Source organism: Anopheles darlingi, chromosome 2 (genome assembly GCF_943734745.1).
Source record: "Anopheles darlingi chromosome 2, idAnoDarlMG_H_01, whole genome shotgun sequence".
NCBI classification, from domain to species: Eukaryota; Metazoa; Arthropoda; class Insecta; order Diptera; family Culicidae; genus Anopheles; species Anopheles darlingi.
In genome coordinates, this window is record NC_064874.1 from 83157615 (window position 1) to 83173652 (window position 16038).

General features: G+C 53.1%; 1 protein-coding gene across 1 annotated transcript in view; it reads left to right on the forward strand.

The window, feature by feature from the left end:
- Nucleotides 1-282: 282 nt before the first annotated feature.
- Nucleotides 283-16038, forward strand: part of LOC125960206 (inositol-trisphosphate 3-kinase homolog) — a 16274-nt gene continuing 518 nt past the window's right edge. Inside the window, exons 1-4 of the mRNA XM_049693456.1 lie at nt 283-2211; nt 6167-6259; nt 13671-13771; nt 14768-16038. The exon at nt 14768-16038 is cut by the window's right edge and continues 518 nt beyond it. Of these exons, the coding sequence (XP_049549413.1) occupies nt 2080-2211; nt 6167-6259; nt 13671-13771; nt 14768-15629 (1188 nt within the window). The 5' untranslated portion in view covers nt 283-2079 and the 3' untranslated portion in view covers nt 15630-16038. The remainder of the gene's footprint in view (nt 2212-6166; nt 6260-13670; nt 13772-14767) is intronic.

Genomic DNA, 16038 nt, shown 5'->3' on the forward strand with positions numbered 1-16038 from the left:
TCTATTTACTCTAGAATAACCCCCTGCAATACCTTACAATACCGTTTGGAACATGCTACCAGCGAACCGAAGTTGACGTCACGACCCCCTCCTCCTCACTCCCCCACCACCCCCTTCCCACTCCTCCATAGTGAGATGGACATCTCAGTATGGGCACTGCCGACGGGGGCACGATCGTGCCCGATCGGGTGGCGCCCCTTCGGTAAGCCGATGGCGCAAAAAGAGAAAACCACGCGCCACGCAGTTCAAAATGGTGCTGCTGCCGACCAAAAGCGCGCACGACTCCGCGGTGGAAAGACGCGATTCGTTCCCAGCACGGCACAACACCGAGCGGACCGAGTAAAAGCAGATAGAAAATACAGTTTTTCGAACAGTACGCGCTACAAAGCCCCCTGTCGGAATCGGACTCTTATCAATCCCGCGAAGAACCGAACCGAACCGAACCGAACCAAACGCAGCAACAACAGTAGCAAGTCTAGTGGTTAGTCCAGTTGTGTTGTTAACCTGCAGCATTTTGCACCTTCGACGTCGCCGCAAGAGTTGGGTGGGATCATCTTCCAACCCCCATTCCACTCTTCCATCCAGTGTTTCACGCGACAGCGAAAGGCTCACAGTGAAGGTGAACGCTTTAAAGAGAAACTGAGCACGCTCGAGTGACGATCGGTTTTGTCGTGGTGTGTCCGGGGTTTACGGCAGCAGGAGAAGGTGATCTCGAAGAAGAGTGAAGATAGTGAAAGTGGCACGGTGGTCGCACCCTTCGCGTTACACACAGTGGCTGATTGTGTGCAGGGCCTGGTAACACACGCCCCTATCAGCAGCAGCTCACCCAGGTTGCGATTACTGCTCCACAGCTTCCAAATAGCAGGAAAAGAAACGCCGCATCTCCATCCCCATCGGTGAGGTGCCGGCGCTCTAGGTAAACGAATCGAAAGCAGCACCAAGCCAGCCAGCCGGCCAGCCAGCATTGCGTTGCGTTGTGTTATTTGCCCAGTTCGCAGTTGGTCTAGGCAGCTACCTAGTGGCGGTTAGTTCCAAAAGGGGAAGGAAGGATAAGATAGTTCACGGGCCAACCGACCGAGCACACACCTTGTGCACCACCTACCAGTGATTACCCAATCAATATTAGCCGTGAGTAAACGGATTGTGCCACATTAGAAGCGGTGCAGGGCCATCGGCAAACCGCGACACGGCCGTGTCGTGCGAGGCAGCCTCTGTGTGTGCGCTTTCCCGGCAAAAGGTCTGCCCTAGTATCGCCGGGGGTCGTCCGATGTTTGTGAAAAATATTTACATTAACCCATGGTAATCCCCACCTAACAGGAGTGGCCCAAGCCTGGTTATACCCTCGACAGTGGGTGGGAATGTGTGTGTGTGTGTAATCTAATCAGAAAAACAAGAGCATAAATTGCTAATCCCCAATACGTAGTGCGGTCGAAGTGAGGCAGCAACCCTACTCCAGGAATCGAGAAACCTGCCCCTCACTCAGTGCATCCTAGTAAACCGGTGGTGACGCTTCAGCAATCGAACCGCTCGTCGCTTGCTAGTAGCCTGTGGCGGTAACCAAGTGCTATAAGTCCTTTAGTGATATCCAGTGCGAATGCGTGCCTGAATGTGTGTGTGTGTATGTGTGTATTTGAACAATCGTCCCACTATACATTCGTTCGACGATCGACTCACCATCATAACAAACCTGTTTTACGCCCAACGTCAACCCCCCGTGCGCCCTACGATCCGGACGGGCGGTCCATTTTCGGACTTAATGTTATGAGCTTCTCCACTCCCAGACCGGATTCACGGTAGTATCGGCTAGCAGAACGGCTAGCCGGTTGCTTCGTCTGGACGGAGACACGAGAGAGAGGTCGGACAACGGGGAGAACCGTTCCGACATTTGCACATTCCATAACCGGGGTGCAAAAACAAAGTCACAACAAAATACGCGTGCCTCTGGCAGCGCCACCCGAACGACCGAACACCTCGAGCAGAAACCGAGCGGCGACCAATCGACGTCACCCGGTTGTCGCACCGACAACATCCGGAAGCAAACAGCAGCCAGCAGCCACAACTGGGGTCGTCCCGCACGGTATGACTTCTTCGATTTTCCTCACCATGGCAGGATGGACCAGTGACAAGTTTCGGCTCTCCTGTCTCGACAACAATGGACTCAAGCGTACCCTGCTGAAGATGCTGATACTGGACAATGGCACCAAGAACACGGTAAGTACCGACCCACGAGGCACGAGATCGGAGATGTTTTCACACACCTTCCCCCCCCCCCCCCCCCCCCCCCCAAGAGTCCCTTTTCTCTGCAGTCTATGTATTGACCCAAGTCATTGGTTGCGCGCACTTCAACTTGGAGGAATCTTCACATCTTTAGTATTTACCTTAATTGAGGGGTTCTAACAGTCTCTCAAGCGGTACGTTTGTTTGAGGTCTATTGTGTAAACCACACGACCAGAGGATTCAAAGTCCCAAGTCCAAAACCGCAGGTTCTGTCGAAGAATGTTCTAGTCCGGTAGCTTGTCGTCGTCATCATCTCGTACCTCAGGGGTATCGCTTCTTCGGTCCCCCTTGACCGTTCACCGAATGGTAGAAGAGGAAGCCGCCGTTACACTCTAACGACAACTCCAGCTAATTAGATAGGCGGTTCTAATAAACCACACAGTCAGCATTCGGGAGTCTTCCACATTCTAAATTTATTCAGCTATCCCCCTGGCTTCAGGCACCGGCAGCACCTGGCTCGTGGTTGTTTTCGAGCTTTGACCTTTCGCTTTTGACGATCTACCATAAAACGGTCGATCGATCAGCGGTATAGGTTTTCCGGAAAAACCCCCAACGCGCTGACGCTATCGACGCTGAGGTGGATGTGCGTCTGTAGCGCTGTGCGCCATCGTGATTCGTGTCTTGGGTCAACCTGGATGGTGGACCTGTTTTACACCTGTGTGGTTGAAGGTCTGTGCCGTGCCGCTCACCTCGGACTAAAACCGTCGAGGCGGTACACGGCACGCGTAACCCGATACGGTTCTTGAGGCGGGCCCGTCGTCTTCGACTGCGCAACCAAAATATATTACCCCGGCACCACTGCCCAGGCCAGGGTGCCCAGCAGCCCCTCCTGGAAGAGGTGTGACAATTGGGCGCGAGGTGGTGGTGCAATGTTTGAGCGAACGTTCGTTCGTGGCTCTTCACACCGATTTACGTAAGCACGATCGCGCATACTCAAGGTTAACAGCGCGCTTATGCTAATGTCACCTATCGGGGGGGGATCGTTCATCGTTCGGGCGGGATCCGTTGACACTCCTTCGTACGCCACCGAAGGCTCGAACGCCCGTAGCACGTAGCGCTCCAATACTCCAAATCATCCAATACTCGCAGGACGTCATCACAGTTGAACGTACTATGTTCCACTTTTTGTAGCAGCAGCAACAGCAGCTGAAGCAGCAGCAGCAGCAGTCGGCGCACCAACGAACGACGCAATTGTCGTGTGTACGCGAGAGATTGGCGACCGCCATGTGCACCTTTCATTCACAATCCCGCGCTAAAATGGCGTATTCATCGCAGGGCGGGGATTGGAATTCCGCGCGGGATTTGCTAACAAAGTCTGGAAACGAAATTAGCGTGTGTCCAGTGCGCACCGACGGCATATCGTCGGCTGACGGCTGACGGCACCCGTCGATCCCGTGCCAGATCCGCAATCTGTGCACGAACGTGCGAAGCTCGATCGATTGTCGATTGTCCAGCAGCAGCAGCAGCAGCAGCAGTTCTCTTTCTGTGTGGACAAAGCCACGATGGAGAGGGGTGGCTGCTAAAACCGTCATTACATAGACGGGTTCTCTGTTGACGCATCCAGTTAGGAGCCGGACATGGATTGAATTTCTGTTTCAGGCGCAACACTCGTGTTGTCACTTTGAGGCGGATCGGATCGGATCGATCACTCGAGTCACAACTAGTACCATTCCAGTTGAATCCGGTTAACAGGTGCGGCCTGACGGTTGCTTTGGAGCTTACAAGAAGAAGAACAAGAAGAAGAAGGCGATACATTTTCTGTGCATCGTGACCGAGTATAAAGCGTCCGCCAGAGGAGGCAGCCCCTGTCGCGTGGTGCAGTCATTCCAATCCATTCGAAACGAAACCTAGCCAGCCACTGGACCGTACCGATTGACGTCATGACCATGTGATACTCGGGCATTCATGCGTGCTCTGCTTCGATATGCCATTAGCGAAGTGAAGCACTATTGTCCACAGACCGGAACCAACGGCTTGCTGGCCCCTTGTGTGCCGCCACAGCCGCCGCCGCCGATCAGCAGCCAGGTCCGGTCACATTATTAACCAACGGATGGTTTCTCGATCGTTGCCTTTGAGAGGGAGCCACGAGCCGCACGTTTTGTGGTTCGACAACAGCTCGTTTCCCGGTAGCACTATAAGCAAACAAACATAGCCTTCCGACATTTCGTATCGCCCACATGGTTGTTTTGGTGATCGCCCCCCATATTGGTTTGTGTTAATTAGTGTTAAACCGTTGGCCTGATTAACGCCCGGTTCTGTTCTGTCCCGGCCCGGCACCCTTTTTGCTACTAATTGCTTACTAGGCCAATGTTTTCGGAAACAGCTCGCTGAATCACCACCACCACCACCATTACCACGGTGGTACCTTGTGCCAGACTTCACGATCGCTGTTCCCTACATGGATTCAACTCATTGCATTGCGTGCGAATAGACTGGGAGGAAGAAAAAAAACATAATTTTCTAATAGCTCAAAGTGTGCGAGAGACGGTCGACCATATCGAGCGACCTTGACAATGTGGCGCAGCGCCAGGAAGGAAGTTCGATCCCAAGATTGATCCATCCAACGACCGAACCTGCCCGGAGGCAAGCCATTAAGCAGAAGAAATAGAATTATCATCGTCGACGTGCAGCCTCCAGCCGCCGCCGCCGGAGGTTCGCTAATTATCCTTTGGCTTGCCACAGAACTTACTGCCGGACCAGACCAGACCCGACCAGAAGCTGGGGGGCCAAATGTAAAGCGAATGCTAAGTGTTGCGTACACGTACCGTTTGGCTAATTGCTTCCAGCAGCTAAACTCCATCTATTCGCATTCGTCCTTGAATGGCCGTCGTGCTACAGCGACCGAGCGATTTGTCTCGACGGATCTCCATCTCCGGCAAACGCCAAATCGATGATCGATATTACGTGATGTGATGTGTGGTTTTGAGACCCCGCTATATCGCTTACTATTTCGACCAGCCCGCGGTTTTGTACCATTTCACGCCCTATTAGCTGTTTCTCCGATCGTTTTCACGGTTCATTAAGCGTCATTCCGGGGGGCTTAGATATATTATGCAACCGAGTTAGGGGGGGTGCTTTGCTGACGCGAACCAATCTCATGTTGGATCATCAATATCACGATATCGAAGCGACCACAAAGTCGAATCCGATATCCCCAGACTCGATCACTGGCGTTACGATGATCTCAGAGACAGGCGTCAACGGATCGATCGGTTTTGTTTGGTTTTGCGGTGATCTTCTGAGAGGATTCCTTTCGCTTCCTTATGCTGGCAAGCAGCACGACGATTACGATGACGTCGCACGGCGTTCCACTTGTCGTGTCAATGTCCCCCTGATGCCTTTGCCATTGATTCATGTTGTTGTCCAGCTCGATCAGACTCTGCCACGATCGTGCGCAACCACAATACGTACGGCTGAATCGTCCTTAGCCAGAGAAGGGTTAGAGAATGAGAGAAACGAATAGCCCTTTGATGGCAGACGAAGTTCCCCCCAAAAAAAAAACTCGCACACAAACACAGCTCATTCTCGATCGCTTACGATCGAGATCACCAAAACGAAGACAAACGCGCGGCGCGTTCGAGTGCGTCCCTGGGAGTTTTGTGTTGTGTTGCAGCTGGGATCCAGAATCCTGCTGGGGGGTATCCAGCAGCAGCTGTCAAATCAAGTCTGCGATCGACGCCCGTGGTGTACAGTTGCACAAGTATTATATTGGTTGGTTGTGCCGCGTAGTGTAATATCGTTTGTTGATTATTGTACCCAAGGCAATGGTAGGGTAGGAGTTTGTCGCGTTTTTTCAGCTGCTGCTGAACCTTGAGTGATTTGCGAGGATCAACCCAGAACTAACTAACGTAGCGTTTGTTTTCTCTGTTTTCCCACCCCTTTTTTGCAGAACATTGAAACCGAGCGTGGTGCGGCAGAGTATCGCGTCGAGCAGGGCAACAACGCCGCCAACAACAAATCGCTGCTCAGCTTTCTCGCAATCGTAAGTACAATCGCTTAGCGTAGCACTAAGTCACAGTAAGCGGGGCACACCACGTCGTAGCAAGCTGTGCTCGAGACGGTGTTGGGGCGCACCGGACCAGCTGTCAAAACGTTGTTCCTCCGGCCCGGAGCCAACTGAGATGTGCGACCAATCCTTTTCACCATCCCCGATACCGATCCGTGTCAACGCATCGACCGACCAGAGAACCCGCCCTTGGGCTACAATCCGTGTTGTACGAGGGCCATGGAAACGATTAAAATGCAAAGGACGCTCCACCACCGCATTGACCGCACCGCGGCCACGGTTTGCATTGACATTTCACTAACGTTTTATTGTTCCCACTGCAAACCCACTGGGACAGGGAGCCCGACCGAAGGGCCGACCACCACATACGGATGGGATGGCCACGCTGCGCTTTACGATGTTCTTTTGCGCGAAGGCAGACAGTCGAACGTCGGTTGCGTCAATGTGAGAAGGTGCTAACACATGCGTCCTCGCATCGCCACGCAGTCTTCCGGAATAGCACGGAACCGCAGCGTTCGGCGTGATGTGCTTAGAAGACCACGACACCGTTCAAGGATGATCGTTCACCTTCCCCATCTTTGCTCGCCGGCGACGAAACATTAGACCCCAAGCCGCGGTCCGGAGAGCTGTGGGACCTGCGCTCTGTTGGACCGTGGATCGCTCGCCATTACTCAATATGGTCAATGCGTACAAATGCGCCCTGCATGCCCGCGTGCGTGGCAGTCAACAGGCCGTGCCGTGGTCTGGTCTGAACATCATTCATCTACCACCATATGGCCGGTCGGCGGTGACATTGGTGCAGAGACATGAGAGGTTTGTGCTGAGGATGTTAACACCAATCGGCCATGTCAACACCCAGGCCATGCCTCGGGTGTCATTGGCTGCCGAAGGATGCGTAATTGAAAGACGTAATCCAAGGGACGGATCGGTTTAATTGTTCAGCACCACGACGATGCCATTCCGATGACGGTGGTTGCACCATTGCCGACACAGTTCATCGGCATCAGCGTGCAGCATCTCGCGGGTTACCATTGTTGCCACGGTGCCGTGTCTCGTGGGGCTACGCTCGACAACGACCCTTACCTGGTGCTGACGTCAGTCGCATCGTTCGCATCGGCACAGCTACAACCCTCCACACACCACAGTTAGCGGACGCGGATTATCTGCTGGAGAAATTTATTCGTTTTACTACCAACTACCGGCCTCACCGGCAACACTAGCCACAGTTCCGTTTCCTGTGAGAGAGTGTGTGTGTTTGTGTTAAAGAAGAAAGTGAAACTGCGCCCGCAGAGCACCGGTGGTCGATGACGTACCCGTGTGTTCGTGCCGGCAGGCAGACAAGGCAGCAAGTGCGTCATCGCAGCCAGGCGAATGTCCGCATTCCACACACTACGCTACGGGGATGTCGCGCAGCTGCTGACGGTTCCCGCTTGTCTCCAGCACCGACGTCGGCCTACTTTCCTTTCCTTCCGCTTGAAAGTAACAACTTTTACCCAAGCGGAGACGGCCGGAGATGATATCGCATTGGTAGCTGCTAACAGCCGTTGGTCGATGGAGATCCCATCTATTCTGTCTTTGCCTAACAGCGAACAGAGCGGTAGCGTAAGAAGAGTCAGCAACTCATCGAGTTGATCGAATGATCGGTACATCATCGGAGAAGCTCCCACTGATTCCCTTGACATTCCACTCCAAACCCAGACAACGAGACGAGTGTAAAGATCTCGCTAGCCCATACGATCGTTAGCGCGGTAACGTTGACACGGATTGTACACATGGCACCACCAGCCAGCAGACGCGCGTTAATCCTCGGTTGTAATTTACCTGAATTACCCTTCAATTAGCATAAGTACGCTTAGGTGCACGGTGGTGCAGCGTGCATGTGTCACTTCACACTACCCCTCAGTATGAGGTCAAGGAGATGCCGTAAGCCGTGTCGTCTAGCTCACACCCACCGTCCACTGGCCCAAAGGCCATGGCGTGTGAGGCGCGTCGGCACAGACAGAGCCCCCGTCATGTTGCCCGTTATGATTTAATTAATAGAAATAGAATCGAACAATTTTACCGGTCGCCGTCTGGCGCGAACGACGGTGTGGATGACGTGGTTTGCTCACATGCCGCGATCGCCATGTGATCACCACTTATGATGCACAGGCGCTAGTGATCGCGGGACGGAGCAAAATTGACTATCTAGTGGCCACCGATTAATGTATCCTGATTGTAGGTGGTACTATCGTGATCTACTACCGCGCGCGCACGAGAGCACACGTCTGGCACCGTCCGCTTTGCTGGATGCCGTCATCGTCAGGCCAAGAAACGTGAGCTGTGGAAGCAGTAAAAACAGATCAGTATAGGAGGATCGGCATAAGAGCACAATTTGAACGAACCAAAAACATTCTGGCTGACTGAGGGAACCTCCACGAATCAGCACACGGATGATTTGCTGCATTATCATGGATTTTAAGCAACGGCACATCCGTTGCGGAATCAACGCATTAAGAAGAAGATCTTACACTCATTAACTGCGTGGAGGGAGTGAGAGAGAGAGGCTAATTCATATTCCAGGCACGATTCAATGGAGGAATATAGCCTCCTTCATCTATTCCTTAAAAGATTTCCTACAGAAGATTGTTTCGTTTTCTGTCGGAATTAGCCACATCCTTTTCTGGACTCTTCTACACCGTCTCCAGATTTGGATTATTCACCACGACTCGCGGTTCTGCGCGAGACGTGCTCGTACTACAAACCGGTTAGTAGACCCCACATCAGCATCGAGGATCACGGCTCTGGTGCATGGTTTGAGGTAGTGTTTGATGTAGTGCCATTTGCTCACTTTCTAAGATCTAGCACGGCACGGACGGCATGAATGCTTCCATTCGCTCCGAGCATTCGTCCGCGTCTTCCGTTCTCCGCCACCGAAGGCCACGTGGCAATCGCGTCTGATGCATGCTATGGGACCATTGTTATCGCTCAAGTGGCGCCTAACAATAGGGCATTAATTAAAAATAGCTCACTTCGCAAGCGTATCAGCTCCCGAGCTTCAGTCCGCGCTGTCAGCACTACTGTGTGATGGTGATGGAAGGGAGGGAGCAGTGCAGTGCATCATACTGGCAACATTCACTCGATCAAGCGCCACCCGACGTCTTGAGATAGCGTGTCCGATGAGCGACCATCCGTCTGTGACCGCCATCTCATCGACTACGGCCGTGCTTGTTTGGAATGTTTTACATTTCATTAGGCTAATGTAACAAACATCGAGAGCAACCTCCAACAACATCAACATCCCACGCGCGCGTGTGCAGCAGTCTGAGCAGCCAGCCTTCAGCGGTTCCTCTGCTGTACCTTAAACATAGAACGCGATAAGACGCGAACGCGAACGCCTACCATCACCAGGCGAGGCCAGCTCAGTGACAGGTCTGCAGTGGACACCGTACGGGCATTTGGGGCACACTCGATCCACATCCACGACGAGGAGGGAGAATTGAGCAACCTGGAGCAATGTTACTGCGTCCAGAGCTCTGACGTCAATCGCGACCACGGTTCGTTATCAACAACCCCGGGCTATGCAAAACAGTTTGATCCGTTTTTCCGCTTCGCACACTCATTCGCGGGCGGTTGACCGGCCTCCCGAGCCGTTTCGAGCCACACGATTGGTTGACAGCAACGGATGATGAGCCGGGCAGTAACCGAAACCGCGACGCGACCGTGTCACTGACATGCCTCCTCCACGAGTACTGTCTCTTATCGCACACGCTTCCGGTTGTAGACGTCGTCGTCGTCGTCGTCGTCTTGGAGCATTAGTCACGTTTTTGGCGTAAACAGTAGACACAAAAGAAACCCCGGAGGAAAAGGCTACCTATTAATCAGCTCGCGTCACGTCGCAGCATGATTATGCTGGAGCACGACTAACTGCAGATAGCACTCGGTGGTGCAGGAACGTGTGATTATCACGCAGTTGTTTATAGCAATTCCTATGTACTGTTCAAAACCATCCAGGTCCACCAGCTGGGCATGCCCCTTGGTGAGTTCTAGACGGTTCTAGTCGATCAACAATATCGTCTAGACAGCTAGAGTACCATCGATCGATTCCATCGCCACTCTTGGGTGGTCTGACGCTTACCGCAGATTTATTCCTACATCCTTCTTCACCAACAGTCGTACTCAAGCCCGGGAGACTCATCGTATACCTTACCACGAACACCACGGAACTCGGTGGTGCAATTAGCATTTGATTTATACACGTCCGAAGGTCTCGGACATGTAAAGCCACGGACGAACAAGACATCGTCCTACCGGTCCGGTGCGTCTGAATGGAGCGTCTGGCATGATAAATCATCCTCCATTAGAAGGATGGCTACCCGTTGGTTAAACGATCACCGAGCTTCCATTCTGGACCACGATCATTCACGTGGTACGAAGTGTGGCAATGAAGAGCCCTCCCCTGTTTGTCTGCCCTCCTGCTCCTGCTTTGGAATGTGTTCACAATAATGGATTAGCGGTTCTTGAGCTTGAACCAACACCACGACACTCGGCACAATGGGTGTTTTTTTAGGGCAAGTGTCTCTAGTCCCTTTGAGCGGTCCTATTATAGCTCGTTCTATAGACACTTGATCCTACATTTGCAAAATTATCTTTCAGATAGTTCAGGCCCACAATTTCGGGATAAACATTCCGTTTTTTACAACAACATTTGCTCCCGATATCGGGCACCAAAGTGATATCATCAGAGGACGACCTAATTCAGGTCCGGCCGGTCGGTTTGTTGTTGCTCAGCAGCTGCTGCAGTGCGTCTGACTATCATACTCACTCCTCGCCTCGCAAGCTACTACCCGTGCTCTGTTCGATTCAGTAAAAACTGGCGTGCTCGCTCGCTGAGTACGACATTTTGTATTCAGATGCCGGCGAGCCGTTTGACGTCAATCGAATGCTTTTAATGCTGGCCTCCAGGAGGAGGGGAGGTGTATTGTGGAAGGTCCAAGACACGCAACACTACGAACCACGGCGGGGTCGCGTGCATGAAATCGCCGTTGGGAGCTATGAGAGACAAAGAGAGAGGGAGAGGAAGAGCGAGAAGGCCCCTAAGTACGGGTTGCATACAGCCTGGAGCCTCCTCACGGGGGGAACTCGCTCGTAACTGCACGTACACACATCATAGTGTACCTGGAGGAGCAGTTGGTGGAAGTTGGATGGGTGTTTATCCCGCTCGCGTGTCCTCTAGACTGCCCGACCATCGGTGCCCCCCCATCCAGACACTTCACTGTTAAACATCTTACTCAGAGTCGAACGAATACTCCAACTGCAGGGATGATGAAACAATGATCGCGATATTTGTTTGCTTTGAACGTGTGTCTGTCTGGATCTCCCTGGCAACCCATCCAAGTCAACCCTTGCCGATCCTTGGCGATGGCGCATGATGGAACGCGTGACAACGGCGACCGTCGACGGTTAGATGACCGGCTGCGGGTGTCACTGAACCTTTTGCCATCCGCTTCGAGAGGGCTGCGGAATGGAAGGCTCCACGATCGCCCGATCTCGCCCATGCGAGCATGGGCAGCGCAGCAATAGCATAGCGAAGTAGGCAAACGCACACTCAAACCATTCAGGCCCCCCCCTTATTCCGCGTAACGATAGCGATTCACCACATAGCAGGCCCCGGACGGACCGCAGGCGATTCGCAGTCATCCGGTTATTCACTCAAAACCGCGTCAGCGAGCCGCGCACCAGCAAGCCAGCACCGAGCACTGAGGCAATGACGTCAATGTAGCGGCTTCTGGGGTGGTACGGCTCTCTCACAGATAATCGGTGGTTCGACCGCGACCGCGACCACAACCGCCGCCAGCCTGCCAGCCTGCCTGCGAAAAATCTGCTACACTTTGCGGCCATTTGCTGTGCTGTGCTCTGGTTAATATATTATACGAACCGAGGGCCTCTCCAGCCGGTCATAAACTACTTCGCGCGCATCTCGCAGCTCGCAGCGCCAGGGAATGTAAGCCAGCTTTCCTAGCCCCAAGCGGAGTGGAGACCTCACACACGCACCGCGCTTGACAGGAGTCATAACTTGGCCTCGATAAAATGGCGTTAAAACAGTTGCGTAAATTAACGCGCGAGACAGCCGCAGACGGTGGCGAGTTATGAATAGCCCTTGGTCCGGTGGGATTACTGGATTGGAGTGCTGTACTCCCCTCTCCAGCATGTGCCTTTTTCGATCGGATACATGAAAGAGCAAACCGCGCAAGGCCAGATAGGAATCATTATCCCCCGGGTAATGGACGACGGCTTGTAGTAATGGCTCATTGAACGCACCTGCCCCAACATGACGGCAGATCCGCCCGATTACGATCAGAAGAAAGTGGGGGAACGTGGAAATCTATCCTTTGAGGGGTAGGTCGAGGAGGCCGGGTATCAGAATGGTCCACAGCTGTGGTTCTTGGTGTGTGGTCACACGGCTATTTTTAAAGATTGCACCGCAAACTGCTGGAGACGACGCGCGCAGTATACTGTCGGGGATAGGACAACCATCTTGGTTGTGAACCGCAGGTTACTTTGATTTTCAGAGAGTGCTAAGACAGCAGCAGATGTTGTAGCGACATTCTACGAAACATTCCATGGCACGCTGCGCACACACGTTTCCAATTTAGATGCGATGTACAACCACCATCTAGTACACTTTTCCTTTTCCGAGGCCAGCAAATTCATGAAACCCTCGAACGAACGAGACACCTATCGCCGTTTAGCAGGCATGGCGCCAAACGAAAGTCTTCCGGGGAGGGTGCTTCTGTTTAAAAACCCATGCTAACGATCCAGAAAAGCTAGCTGTTTGCTGCTCCGGTTCCACTCACTGAGCACGGAGTGCGTCAGTCAGCCCGTGTCAGTCACGAAACGCGCAAACCTGCCATGTGTACGCGAGTGAGGGTGGCTCACTCACCGGATACCGCACAAGGCCATACAAACTCATAAAAATGGCTCATTTTGGAATGGCCAAACCAAATGGCTCGCCGTGTGGCCTTCCTGATATGCTTCCCCTGGCTGACAGGCTGGATAATTTTTGAATTTAAAAAACAAACCTTTGATGGGGAAGGGACCGTAACGAACGGTGGGCCAGTCTAGAGGTGCGTAACCGCAACACCACAAACCATAATAGCTCCTTATCTAATCTAATAAGGCTGACAGGCTGGGATGGCAACCAGCCGGGGGTGTCACAGCGTCTTAACTCATTCCGTCGTTGTCAAATCATTGTAACACGCCCCAAAAAACGGTTCACTTTTCGGGGCCACCGCGTGTCGCGACCATCGCTGAATGGTTAGCTCGAATTCTCGAATCTCCGACTTATGCTGTCACGATGTAAAATCGCAATTCTAATATTTTCCTTCTCTTCTTCATCTCTTTCCAGAATGCCCTCGAACTGAGCGCACCGGCCAGTCCGGTCCTGTTGGAATGCAACGCACCAGCCGTACCATCGGGATGGTTACAGCTATCCGGTCATCCGAAAAGGTAGGTACTCGATCACGGCACACGGCACGGTGTGAGAACTCGCTCTATCGCGATCGTCTACGATGCGCGATAACGATCACGATCGGGATCCCGATTTGATTTGATTGATTGTTTGCAATGTTGATCCTACGGACCAGTGTGTGTCTCGATCGACATCGCGCAATCGTTTGTTTGAAAGCGAGTGCTACGAGAGGCAAAGCACTTGATCCTCGGATGGGAAGGCGCCGTCTAGACGGGAGCGACGATTCGCACCAGATCACACCCATGTCACGGGGCTGAGCTGATAGCGGTGAGGTCAGAGGCACACACACACACACACACAGCCGGTTGTGCCCGGCTTTGATATGCCCGGCCGTTTGTTCGTTGTCCACGTCAGTCTACCGGTTTCGGGGCCACCTACGTCACCGTATACGATCGTTACACAGACATCAACGCACGGCAAACAATCGAAATGTCACAAATATTCAGCCTTGCGGCTGTCTGTGAGCCCAGGGAGGGAGTGGTACGAGCCTCTAAGGCCAGCCGCAACCATGTTGCATGCTGCCAACGCCCGTACGGTGGTGATGACGTCAAGCGAATGGTGGTTGGAATGTTGAAAGACCACCTCCAACACCAGCAGCACACGATCGAGATCGAGGAGCTGGTTGGTTGGGCGATGCCTGTCTAAAGCCGAGCACCAATGCGTAACGGCGCGTGTGTGCGCCCTCGCGTGGGGCCAACTCTACCAGTGCACCTTTTTGCGCCGTTTTGCGTGACGTATTGTCGGCTCAATCAATAACATTCCATTAACCGGAGTTAATAATGACCCACTGGCTATAGAGTAGAGGAATGGAGGCACGCGTTCACTTAATGAGTCGCGTGATCGATTTGAATCGAATCGAATGTGAGGACACACACAGCATCACCGGGCATGTTTGGCCATGCGCATTATTAAATAAAATCACTGTTAACCCTACCCCAACTAACGTTCTGTGTGTTTTCTGTTTGTTTCCGCAGCATCGCACCGGTCGCCAATGGGATCGTGCGAAAGCGTGTTTCCGGTCCTCATGATACCGAGCTGCTTGCCTACCGTCAGCTCATGATCGATCCGCACGCGGTCAAGGTAGTGCCCAAGTTCTACGGTGTGCACCAGTGCTTCCAGAGTGGTGGCGAAACCGGTGCCGGTGGACCGCAGTGTTTCATCGAGCTGCACAACATGCTGCACGGTTTCGTCGATCCGAACGTGATGGACATCAAGATGGGCTTCCGCACGTTCACCGAGAGCGAGGTGAGCAATACGGCCCTGCGAGAGGATCTCTACCGGAAGATGGTGGCGGTCGATCCGAACGCACCGACGGACGAGGAGCATCGGGCACGGGCCATCACCAAGCTACGGTACATGCAGTTCCGCGAGAACATGTCGTCGACGCAGGAGAAGGGCTTTCGAATCGAAGCACTCAAGATGCGGGGCTGTACGCCCGTGACCGATCTGAAGACGATCAAGACGGACCGACAGATTCAGGGCACGATCGGGCACTTTGTCGGTGGTCGGCGTAGCGTAGCGAAGGACATCCTCAAGCGGCTGAAGCAGATGCGAACAGCGATCGAGAAGTCAAGCTTCTTCGGCCGGCACCAGGTGCTCGGTAGTAGCGTGTTCATCGTCTACGATGACCATCAGGTCGGTGTGTGGTTGATCGATTTCGCCAAGGCCTTACCGCTGCCCAAGGGCACCAAGGTGACGCACCGGGCCCGCTGGCAGATGGGTAACTGTGAGGAGGGGTTGCTGCACGGTTTCGACGAGCTCATCCGTACCATGGAAGCGGTTCAGCATAATGTGCACCAGCAGCAGCGCCATCCGTCACGGGCTAGCGAGGTCTAACTGCTTCCACGATCAGATGACGAGTAATAGCAGCAGCAGCAGCAGCAGCAGCAGCATCAAAAACCCCTCGAAGGCCGGTTCCCTCAGTGTACCGTCAGCCGAACTGAAACTAGTCAACATAATGTGTGTTAAAAGGAAATCCGATGATCTAAGCATACAGATTTGTGCACGATGTAGCCCGCCCACCCGACCCGGGATGCAGGATTTATAAGATAGTTTGCCCTCGTGCCGAGAAGACTGAAACCATTTCACAGCATGGCGCACATGCAATGTCGCGGTGCGGTGAAGGTGTTTGTAGCGTGTTTAGGGTCGGATTAACCGATTTTTTTTCCATATTGGAAAAGGCGTTTATTACTATTATGATATGTACGGCCAAAGCAGGGAACAGAATGAACAGAAGCCAAACCAA